The sequence below is a fragment of the Aquarana catesbeiana genome, linkage group LG04, assembly GCF_042186555.1.
Source record: "Aquarana catesbeiana isolate 2022-GZ linkage group LG04, ASM4218655v1, whole genome shotgun sequence".
Lineage (NCBI taxonomy): Eukaryota > Metazoa > Chordata > Amphibia > Anura > Ranidae > Aquarana > Aquarana catesbeiana.
Genome location: NC_133327.1, coordinates 565,924,007 through 565,936,296, shown reverse-complemented (window position 1 = coordinate 565,936,296; position 12,290 = coordinate 565,924,007). Strand labels below are relative to the sequence as shown.

The 12,290-nt window shown below is 40.3% G+C and overlaps 1 protein-coding gene across 1 annotated transcript in view; it reads left to right on the top strand.

The window, feature by feature from the left end:
* The window catches only part of POLR1B (RNA polymerase I subunit B), a 39,785-nt gene that overhangs the window by 12,632 nt on the left and 14,863 nt on the right, over nucleotides 1-12,290 (top strand). Inside the window, exons 6-12 of the mRNA XM_073628034.1 lie at nucleotides 1,031-1,254; nucleotides 2,370-2,541; nucleotides 3,695-3,866; nucleotides 4,547-4,828; nucleotides 6,735-6,868; nucleotides 7,766-7,936; nucleotides 9,956-10,112. Coding sequence (XP_073484135.1) covers nucleotides 1,031-1,254; nucleotides 2,370-2,541; nucleotides 3,695-3,866; nucleotides 4,547-4,828; nucleotides 6,735-6,868; nucleotides 7,766-7,936; nucleotides 9,956-10,112 — 1,312 coding nt within the window. The remainder of the gene's footprint in view (nucleotides 1-1,030; nucleotides 1,255-2,369; nucleotides 2,542-3,694; nucleotides 3,867-4,546; nucleotides 4,829-6,734; nucleotides 6,869-7,765; nucleotides 7,937-9,955; nucleotides 10,113-12,290) is intronic.

Here is a 12,290-nt window from a genome sequence, read left to right as displayed (position 1 = left end):
CCTCCCTGGCGGTATGATTATTTCGGATTTTAGGTGCTGAAAGCGGTACCATTATTTTGCATGGAAATTTGGCGTTTTATATTGTAGGTCTGTAAATCTTAACAATAACACACTTAAATCTGTCCAAACCAGAGTCTAGTAGATATCCCGGGTATGATAAAGTTTGAAACACAAAAACATAAATTATAATATAATAAATAAAAATAAATAATTAAAAAAAAAATAGTAATAAAATAAATTTCCCCACAATTCACTATCGCTCAATTCTGCAAGTGTTCTAATTTACTATCGCTGTTTTCTAGCTGGTCTAAAGCCACTTTTGACGTAAAGGGACACTTTTTGGTTGCTATGGACAATCTCCAGTTTCCAGGCAGAAAGAACAGTGTATATCATGTAAAACTGCATGCACGGCATGGGACAAAGCACTGGGGACAAAAGGGATGTGAAATCATTTCATACAGTACTGTAATCTGTAAGATTACAGTACTGTATGTGTTATGAATTTAACTTTTTTTTGAATTTGCTGCCAGGCTCCGCCCCCGTGCGTCGCGCCGCTCGCAGGGAACGGAGCCTGGCAAGGAGAGGCTTCGGAGGAGGACAGAGTCCTCGGACACTGCGGGGGACATCGCAGGATCCCGGGGACAAGGTAAGTAACGCCGCCCCAGGATCCTGCAATGCGATCCCGAGAGTGGCTCGGGGTTACCGCTAATGGTACTGAATTTTAACCCCGAGCCACACTCGGGAAAACCGCCAGGGAGGCTACGTCATATTTTGTAAGATTGCAGCTGTATCATTTGGATGCTGTGACAGTATATAAGAGCACCTCCAGCAAATGACATGTAATCATGACCATTTTCAAACAGCCACTCTTGCTATTTTTGCTTAATTTTTTTTAGATCATTGTCTAAAGAATTGTAATTTACATTTTCCCCATAATGAACTGAACAATAAGTGTAGGAATGGGATCTCAAAGAGCTAAAGCTAAATTTTAACATTGTTCACTTTTTTTTTTTTTTTCTTTTCCCCCTAGGCACTTGTTAACTTCTCAGATTATCAGATATTCTCAGAGTTGGTTAAAGGCAAGGAGGAAAACTCCTTTTACAGAGACTGTGTCACCCAGATGCTCAGAGGCGTGATGGAGGAAGGTTGTCACAGTCAGCAACAAGTTCTCAAGTATCTTGGAGAGCGATTCCGGGTCAAGTTCTACCTCCCAGACTGGTATACTGATGAGCAAGCGGCAGAGTTCCTTCTGGAGTAAGATACTTGTGACTTAAGGGCGCGATTGCCATTTACTATGAACATGTCTTCTATAGTAATGGTTTAGGTTCTATTTTCATATTTGTACATATAGCACCGCCAAAATAAACTTTGCAAAGTTCTATATATAATATGGGCAGAGTAAATTTAGGATCAGCATGTATTTTAGAATACATTAAAAGTACTGTATGTCAAGGTTTACCTGTCAACATATTGTTTGACACCACTGTGATGTGTGATCTAATGTGGAGCTGAGGACAAAGATGTGAAGTAACAGCTATTGGGGATTTAGTCTTACAGTTCCTTTTTACATTAATGGGGAAAACACATTTTGGGTGAGCACATACAGTATTTTGAGATTTCTCTAGGTATTCCCTATTGTAAATGCAAACTTCACTGCAACCTTTATCAAATTCCAATAAGAATTATTGAATGAGCAAGTTAATCACATGATCTCTTGTCAAAGGGGAGAATTGGAGTTCAAATTTAGCTGATTCTTTCTTTCCTTTTGAGACAGGTCATGTGACCAAAGAATTGTGGTCATTTGACCAGCACTGGAAGGACCCTTGAGCACTTTTCCTTTCACTGGAAAAAAAAATATATTGTAGCATTTCTATTACTGTTTTAATCCTTAATAAAAGAACATTGTACTTCACAGGGATTCAGTGCTGTCCTCACCCGACCAGTTCTTTGCCAGCCTTTGGGTCACGGATGCTGCAATGCTGTGAGAAGCGGGTTGTGACTTTGTGGCTTCACACCACTGCTCATGCACAGGCCATGCTGCTCTGTTTAAACAGTCTTGCAGCATTCTTGGGCTTATGACATGGAGGCTGCGGGTAGAGGGGGGGTGGGGTGGCTGAACTGTTAAAAACCAGGTACCTGCTCCCCCCCCCCCCTCCAAAAAAAAGGAAGGGGGAACTTCCTCTTTAGGTAACGTTCCACTTTAATGTTTGTTTTATCTTTGTCAAGTTAAGACCACAGTATCCTTTTTAAAGCTTATATTGGCATTGTATAGGTTCGCATTGTGATCAATCAGGAACAGCATTTTGCAGTGTGAAATATTTTCTGATTGTACTGTGCTAAACATTATTTTTCCCTTTTTGATTTTCCAGACAGTGTATTTGCATACACCTTAAATCCAACTTAGAAAAATTCCACATGCTGTGCTACATGACTCGAAAGCTTTTCACTTTTGCTAAGGAAGAGTGTATGGAGGAAAATCCTGACAGCTTAATGACCCATGAGGTTTTGACCGCAGGACAACTGTTTCTCATGTTTTTAAAGGTTTGTTAGCAGCCTTTAAAATAGGAGCTTTATCAATGTTCAAAGGATTGTTAAAATATAACCTCTATCACTCTGCGCCTTTGCACTGTCCTGTGTCTATAAACAGGGCAAAGCAAGAGATTAATTTTAAAGCCAGCATCTGACACTCAACTGCCCTTTGTTCCCCCATCAGTCTGTTTTATAAGAGGAAAGGGGGCTCTGTATAAGCACATTGTTGATTCTAATTGTACACAAAACAAGGGGAGGAAAGTGCACCAGAGATGAGCCATGTCCATAAAACATTGAGGATACAAAATAAGGTAGTACTGAGTATTACCAGGGAGGCGGACTTTTTAGGCTAAGAAACAGTGGAGAAGATATAGCAGTATAAAAAATATAAATTTTTTGAAAAATACAAATATCTAAAAAAACAAAATGGTGGTTGTAACATAAAACTTCTATGATTATTGTGCAGTGAGCCCTTGTAAGTCTACGCGTTTCGCCGTTAGGCTTCCTCAGGACACGGCCAAGGTTCACAGATGAGACAGAGAAGGAAATATGTGTCTCTATCTTAAATTGAAATGCAAAAACATGCAAATCACGGTAGGATGAGAAAGTTCAATCAGCAGTTAGAAAGTATATTGGATATAGCTAAATATCTCAGCAGGGGCATGTAGATAGTGTTACTAATTATGGGAACAGCCATTAGAGGGAAGAAGGCCAACACTGGATGCACCAATTAGATCCAGGATTTAGTATCAGCAATGCTGAAGGCTCAATATAATCCCATCGCTGCATATTCAGGATACAAATACTCCAGCGTGCCCCTGGGAGACAGCATTACACTGCACAATTGTACCTTCCACTGAGCTGAGGACTCTCTCATTATATCAATGTGATGGCACCTGTGGCTAAATACAAAATCTACCCGGCACATAATCCACGCTTTCTAAAATGCTGCAGTTTTAGAGAAAGCAGTTGGGGTGCAGTAAAAATGCGGCTTAGCTGCGTGTTTTCCACCGCTTCCAACCACAAGTATAAACTAAGCCTGAGACTTGTAACAACACTTTTTTTTGTTCTGATAAACTTGGAATGTATCTAGCTGATTTAAACTAAATGTTCAGTTGGGCTTTAACTAAAACTAGTGTAATGTGATTTATTTATCTAAATGTAGGAAAAAATGGAAGGTTGGCTTGTTGCTACCAAACTCACCTTGGACAAGAGAGCTCAGAAACCCAATTTAGTTCTAAACACAGAGTCCATCATGAAAATATTCGGTAGAACAACTGATCTCACACAAGCCTGCGAATATTTGCTGGCTACTGGAAATCTTCGCTCTAAAACTGGTAAGCTAAGGCTAAGCCTGTAGAGAGAAGGCTGGTTGAAAACTACAGGGTTTATTTGAAGTTGTTTACTTTATTTCCATGCGTTCCATAGGGTGACATGTTTTAAATCCACATCCATCCAAATTTCCAATAAGTGTTTTTACATCCTATTGCATGCATCATGATAGCACTAAAGAATACGGCCAAAATTAGCAGAATAATATTGTTGGACTTTTATGTAATGACTCCTGAATATTTTAAAAATGTTGGCTAAGGGCCACTGGCAAATAAAAGGATAAGATGTAAAGGGGGGTACTTCTTTCTCTAGGATCTTTACTGGGGAGACCTTTTATCTGGGGTTGTTCCACATTGTGCAGAGAATTCGTGTTATTCTGAAGTCCTCTGATCTTCCCCCTGAGAAATGCATTTGGGTCTTTCATGGTCATAATGTTGTTCACCCTTGTAAACTATTGAGCAAGAATAGAAAGGCCTACTACCTCTAATTACTTGGAATACAGGCCTTTTAAAACATAATACATTTGATTTCTTGTATCCCTTCTTTGACAAACGAGCCAAGTGTAACTTTTTTTTTTTTTTTAATTCTTTAGCATTTATTACTCGTTTAAATGAAAAATAATGAATTTGTCCATTTTCTATATGTGATGGTCTGTATGTGTATTTTGTCTTTCTTTCTTCCCAAGGTCTTGGTATGCTCCAGGCTTCTGGTCTGGCAGTAGTTGCAGACAAGTTGAACTTCATTCGATATCTCTCACACTTCCGCTGTGTGCACAGAGGTGCTGCATTTGCGAAGATGAGAACCACAACTGTCCGTCGTCTTCTACCAGAATCTTGGGGTTTTCTATGTCCGGTACACACACCTGATGGCGAGCCCTGTGGGCTAATGAATCACATGACTGTGACATGTGAAATTGTGACGCAGACCTCCATCAATGCTCACGTGCAGGTTTTGCTATGCACATTAGGCGAGTATTTGTTTTACTTTCAAGTTTGCTATCCTGTGTTTTGTGAAGGTATCTGCTTTTATACTATGATTGCATACAAAGCTTTCTTTGAATGGCTGAGCAGCACGCAGCCCGACTCGATTTAGTTCCAGGATTAGTCGGGAAGTTTGCATCCTGCTGCCGGAACACTGTTCGATATACTGTATGTTGTTGAGGCTACATTTCAACCATTTCAGCACTGGTAGGATTTACCTCCTTAAATGACCTGGCCATTTTTTGCAAAACAGCACTGCGTCACTTTAAAGTGGAAGTAAACCCATCCATAAAACAGTTTCATTTCCGGCATGTGCCTGAAATGCAACACTCCCATTGGTTGTGCTCTCAACCAAACTGTCAAACCATCCAATGGCTGGTGTCATAACTGGCCACATTTGCAGCATCATGGCAGTTGTAGATTAAGCAGAGGCAAAGATGGCAGCCTCCTTGGCTAAAAACAATAGGGGGGTTTTCTTATACTTTAACTGACAATTGCGCGGTCGTGTGACGCTGTACCCAAACAAAATTTATGTCCTTTTTTTCCCACAAATAGAGCTTTCTTTTGGTGGTATTTGATCACCTCCTGCATTTTTAATTTTTTTTTTTATTTTACGATATAAACAAAAAAAAAGCGTCAATTTTGAAAAAAAAAAATGTTACTTTCTGCTATAAAACATTTCCAAAAAAAAATGTATTCATCAGTTTAGGCCTATTTGTATTCTGCTACATATTTTCGGTAAAAATAAATCCCAATAAGCGTTTATTGATTTTGGTTTGCGCAAAAGTTTCCACGTCTACAAAATATGGGATAGATTTAGGACATTTTTATTAATTTTTATTTTTTACTAGTAATGGCAGCGATCAGTGATTTTTTTTTTTTTTTTTTTTTTAGAGTGACTGTGACATTGCGGCAGACTGATCGGGCACCTAATGGACATTTTTGACACTTTTGGGAACCGGTGACATTACTACAGTGATCAGTGCTAAAAATATGCACCGTTATTGTCCTAATGACACTGGCAGGGAAGGGGTTAACTTTAGGGGAGATCAAATGTGTTCTAACGATATGGGGGAAGGGTTCACTGGGACAACACACAGATATGTCTTCCTGCATAGCAGAAAGACAGAATCTGTGTGATCTCCCCTGTCAGAACAGAGATCTGACAGGGGAGATCACTTTCTGTCACTGTGGGGAACGATCGCGGGTGGCCAGTGGACCTCGAGTCCGCCGTGCCCGCCTAATGGGAGCGCGCGCCTACAAATCGCGGTGTACGAGCCTGACGTACACCTATGGCGATATGCGCAGCTGAACCAACGTGCCGCAGTGTAACTGCGGTGGCTGGTCGGCAGGAGGTTAAAGAGTGAACACAGCCACTGCAACTGTTAGTGAAGGAAATTGTTTGGGCCAGCTTGGTCCAAATGAACTGTTTAAAGTTAAAGTAGAACTGTAGGCAAAACTCCCCCCCCCCCCCCCCCCCCCCCCCCCTTTTCGGATAGTGCAAGGGAAGGTTATAAACTGTTCTTTTTTTCCTTTTTTGTTTTGTTTTTTCACCATCTGTGTCCAATTGCGGAGATTTCCCTTCACTTCCTGTCCCATAGCCAAACAGGAGTGGGTGGAAATCCCTGCAAATTAAGGGAATTCCTTGGGGACCACCCCAGTCACCAGAACCAGTGTCCCCAGTGGAAGACTTCCCCTCCTATTACTCTTCTGGGGACAACCCAAAATTTTAGGATTTACTTTCAATGATAATGGTAAACAGGGCCAATAGAGAGGGTGAATCTTCTTAACGGGGGCACAGACCGCAATAAAAACTGACAAACACCCTAATCCCTCTGTACTCAGTCCATAATAAAAAAAAAACAAGTTTTGTATTTAATCTTTCTTCTTTAGGTGTCGTTCCAGTTGATGGAATTCCAGGAAAGTCTTTAGCAGACTGCTATCAGGTTATGCTGGATGGTGCCATGGTGGGCTGGATAGATAAAGACTTGGCTCCAAATCTTGTCAGTGCTCTAAGAACCTTTAAGGTATTTATTTTTTTCCCTTGTTCTTTGCACTCAAAGTGTGCCTGTTTTTTTGACCTGCTAATTTAGAATGGTGTGTTTTTGTTTTTTTGTTATGGGCGGTGGCATTCATTATTTAGGTAGTATTTTATATTACGACCGTACTGCCAAAGTTGTTAGTAAGGCCCTTTTCACACTGGGCGAATTGTGTTAGCGGGGGTTCAGCTCACAGATCCCCTACTGATCAGAGCAGAGTGGACTGATAACTTATCTGTGTCTGCTCAGTTTCTGCAGAGTGGACAAGGACTGAGCCTGCTCTGCTCTGTGGGTGGCTGTGAGTAAACCGACTCTGCTGTCCATTTACACCCAACTACCCAACTACCTTTGATCCGCTCTGCCTAAATAGAATACAGGTCATACAGTGCTTAGAGCTAATGCAGTACTTAGTGAAGGAAATGGTTAGTTTGGACCAGCTTGGTCCAAACAAACTTTTTTTTTTTTTTTTCTTTTTAAAAGGGACAGGAAACATGGAGTTCCTCGTTAACCTTACGAAAATAACTGCTGGTCTTTCCTTCTGAAAATTCTTGTTTATACTGATGCCCAGAGTCAGACCTGGAACAAGTTCAACTGTAAAATTCTGACTGCAGGCTTATTCTCTGTCCTAAAGAAGCCAGACATCTCACGCATTTACAAGTGGGAAGCATTGGCAGTCCACAAATTTTTCTCTTGACAGATGTACCTAAGAAAGATATGAAGAGTTATTTACCCAATATGCAAATAAAACATTTTTGTATACCTGTCTTAATGAACAATGTCTCATTTATTTACCATGAAATTTGAACAGAGTCAGTTTTAATTGATAGTAAATGATGGTCTTTGTGCTATTTATAACAGCTTTGCTTCATTTTGTTTCAATAATAGGTAACGCAGGAAAAAAAGATTCCACCCTGGACAGAAATAGTGTTGATTCCAATGACTGGGAAGGCCAGTCTGTATCCTGGACTTTTTATCTTCACCACTCCTTGTAGAATGGTTCGTCCTGTCAGGAATCTAGCTGTTGGGAAAGAAGAGCTTATAGGAACATTAGAGCAGGTATGTTGGTTTTAGCCCCTCCAAGGTTTCAGGCACCGCAATTTCCCTGGATATTATACCAAAGCAAAAGTGTTGACATGTGATAGAAAACACTACTACAAGCGTACCTTGCAATAGTTATATTTTTCATGTATAGTGCATGTTATGTGATGTGTAACATTTGCAGGTATTTGGTACAGTACTCCTCATGACCGGGTCTTCCTCTTCCTTTCTTACCATATAAGTGCTGACTTTGTTCAAACATCACAGAGGCTCAGTTATACTTCATGGGCCAAGTCTCAGTATCTGTGCTAGAGCTTTTATATTGGCTATGTATACAATTGCATATCTTGGCACTGTAATCTTTAACCAGCCAGTTAGTTCTATCACACTCTCACAACCAGTCCCTCTGTTACCACAAACTGACATGCCAATGTAAAAATCTATTGCACTCTCACACAGCTCATCCCACTGCTCTTGCCTATTGCTCTATTATCTACCAGAACATAGCATTGATCAGATTGATCACTTGGAGAGGGAGAAAACATATATTTCTATAGCAGAGTCATGATGGTTTATGTACAAGAAACATTTAGAGACTGCGTAAAGAATAAGTATGGGTACTGTTCTGCTTTTAAGACCATCCTGCTAAACTGCATTTGCATTCATTCTTTGTGAATGCTGAAATAACAAATGTTACTTGCCTTCTCTTTACCTTCAGGTTGGAAGCTCTTATTTCATAAAAATAGCATAAATCAGGAAAATTCTGCATTATGGCCACTAGATGGAGCAGATGATCATAGTAAGTATTTTATTTCCTATGATCATTAGCTCTATTAACTTCTCAGGAAAATAGCAAATTATAGCCACTTAACACAGTAATTCCTTGATTCACACTACTTTTTATGAATAAACATCTGACCTGGGGAAAACAATAGCCTCATAATATTCACTTTTTGCCTTTGGCAGAGAAAATGTATTTACATGGGTCTTTTGAAAGATTGTTTGTTTTTGTTTTTCGTTTTTTTTATGTAGGAATACATAAACTGCTCTTTTTGTTTTTGGTGTTAATGTAATTAAAGCGGTATTTAACCAAAAATATAACGGAGCTTAAAGTGAAGTTCCACCCAAAAATGGAACTTCCGCTTTAAGTTCTGGTGACCCCCTGGCTTTTTTTTTTTTTTTTTTTTTTTGAGGGGGGGGGGGTAGTGGGTACCCATTTTTTTTTTTTTTTTTTAACAGGCACCCAGCTCCCAATTCCTCCCCTGGCGCCCAAAGGAAGTTCACCTCTCCCCCCTCCCTCCCACGTTACAGGTCCCAGAAGATTGCCCGGCCTTTCGCAGCTCGCCCATGCGCGGTGTGCGCCTGGCTGTGAAGCCACAGCTGGGCGCCCACAGTTAGAATGCCGGCGCCGCGGAGAGGAGGGGGAGAGGAGCGGGGCTTCTTGCTGCGGCCGCATCGCTGGACTGTGGGACAGGTGAGTGTCCGATTTATTAAAAGTCAGCAGCTACACTTTTTGTAGCTGCTGACTTTTAATGGCTTTAAGAATCTTAAGATGTGGTGGCTGCATTTTTCTTTTTAGGATTTTTTTTCCCCTTCTGTTTTCACCTGGTGGTTCTGCCAGTAACACACCTCTGTATTAGAGTGCCTACACTGTGGATGAAGCAAAGAGACACCTTTTGAACAGAAATGTCCGTTTGGGGAGAGGGTAGTGTTAGATGGACTAGCAAATTTAAATACACTAACAAATTGAAGCCAAACTCCAGCTAACACTTTAATAAGCATTTGCAGCACTATATTTTTTTTTTTTGGGGATAAATATTTTACATAACTAAAAGCTGACCAAACCCTGTCAGTAGTAAATGGTTTATCTCTAACTGCTACATCTGCAGGATAGCTTGTTCTGTTGAAAAATAACACTTACTGGTCAGATCAGAATTGCTGATTGGTAATCTGCGAATTAATAAATGTTTGCTTTTGAGTCCCATAAAACTGCTTTAATCTCAACTTGACATGTGTGGTATTTTTATTTTTTTTCAGATCTTTTTGAACATAGCGATATATGAAAGCGAAATTGTCTCTGGTGTCACCACTCATCAAGAGCTCTTTCCACACAGTCTGATGAGTGTGGTAGCCAACTTCATTCCCTTCTCTGACCACAACCAGAGCCCCAGGAACATGTACCAGTGCCAGATGGGTAGGGTTATTTTTGCTTGTATGTGGATTAGAAAACAAAATTTGTACGTCCTGGAACCCTATAAGCAAAAAGTGCATTTGATATGCAGTTTCACTTCTCTTTTACACAATACATTTTAGTACAATCATTGATACAGTTAAACAATCCAAAATGTGACATTTTTTGCATGGACAAGGTGTCTTATCGTTCCATTCAGAAAGCTGAGGAATGCAAACTGACTACTCCCACATGGATCTGCTTCCGTGGGAAGTGTGGCACGTTGGTCTTATGTGTATTGCATTGCGTTAAAATGCTACATGTATGCATTTTAACACAATGAACCTAAATGCATGTAAATATACATCAACTCAGTGTATATCTATTTGGGGGAAAAAAAATATATATATTTTTTTTTTTTTTTATTTTGGCACTGGCAGTATCCATAGCAATTTAGCACACAAATGGAAGGCAATGCACATCCACTTTTCAAGTATTTTCCTACATTTTAATGCAGAACAGGGCCTTAAGGGTTGCATGGGCTTTAAAGTGACATTAAGGCCTTATGCACACTGGGCATAAATGCTGCTTATACAGGTGTTTTTTTTTTTTTTGCAACCTGTAGAAGCAGCTCTATGTTGGCCTTTGTGTCCATGCACATTTTGGCTTTACAGGCTTAAAAAACATTACGTGTGTGTTTTGTGTTTTTTCTTCTTTTTTTTTTTCTTTTTTTTTGTTTTGTTTTTTGTAAACTTTTGGACCAAAAAAAAAACAAAAAACGCATTCGCTCCTAAATGCTCTGTTTAGGCACATCAAGCATTTTTACATTATTAATTTTTTTTTTTTTTGTAGTATTTTGGGGAAACTGTTTATAAAATGCAAACACCCCTACACACGTGTACAATATGCTCCACAGGAGCCTTCTTATGCTCCTTTTTTCTGCCAGCATTTCTGGATTTTTTTCCCTGCTGCCTAGTATGCATGGACCCTATGGCCTCTTTTTTACACAGGCAGAAGCTGTGCTGATTTCTATCATCCAATCATGTGCAATCAAAAATGTTTTTTTTTTTTTGTTTTTTTTTTAAACACAATTTTTCTTGCATGTTCCCCTTAGATCTAGGAGCGACTGCACTTTGCAGTGCACTTGTTGGTGCAAATGTAGTGCACAGGCTATTTGCCTTTAATAAATCAACCCCAATGAGACTTTCTGGGACTTGTGAAAGTCCACTGCAACTTTTGGTAGAAAGGCTGGGTGTACAGACAAAATTACTTTGTCTGGCAAAATAGTGTTGCGTGTCTAAAGGCCTGTATTTCACCTAAAGTGGTTGTAAACCTCAGTCATGAAACCTGAACAAATCACATATATCTGTAGAATTTATTTGTCCATCTCCAAAGCTCTTAGCGTTGTTCCTCTCTGGTGCTTTGTTCCTCCATTAGCAGCACAGAGTCACTTCTTACAAGTTTTCCCGACACATAAGAGAAATTTGTAACAGGGAGGGAGCTCAGCACACAGCTTGTCTAGTCACAGCGCAGCTCAGTATTCCTCCTTCTTTCCTGTGCCGCGCCGTGCCTGAAGGGGGGGGGGTCCCTTTCCTCTAATCAGCTCTCACACACTAACTGCAGCTCTCCAGCCCCTCCTCTGGTGATCCTCAGATGCAGAAGGATTTTATCACAATTCTGCACTTTTGAATGGCTGCATAAAGAGAAGACTGCAGATAAACAAGTAAAATTTATGCGGAAGGATTTGTTTCATCTGTGTATCACCTGCAGCTATTCACTTCTCTGGGTATATGAGAGGGTTTACAACCACTTTTACTCTTCTGGGTGAAACCAGAGACAGCTCGGCCCCGCCCACTGCAGCTGAGAGCCGGAGCGAGGAGAATAATCGGCTGTGCGCGCGGAGCTTATCAGTACAGATCTTCAATTTTTTTTTTTTTTTTTACAGAACACAGGCACAGGGACACGTTATTAAGATACAGAGGGGATAAGAAGATTTGATAGAAGTGGGTTAACAACCACTTTAAATATTAATTTGTTGGTCATCTATTAAAGAGGAAATGTGGTATTTCAAAATTTTCATACTCGGATAGGTGGATGCAGCTGTCCCCCATGGGCTCCAAACAATGAACTGAGCAATCAAGCACCCCTGATCGCTCAGTTCTTCGGTCTGCCCTGAGCACAAAGCGGGGACTGTCAGTTACC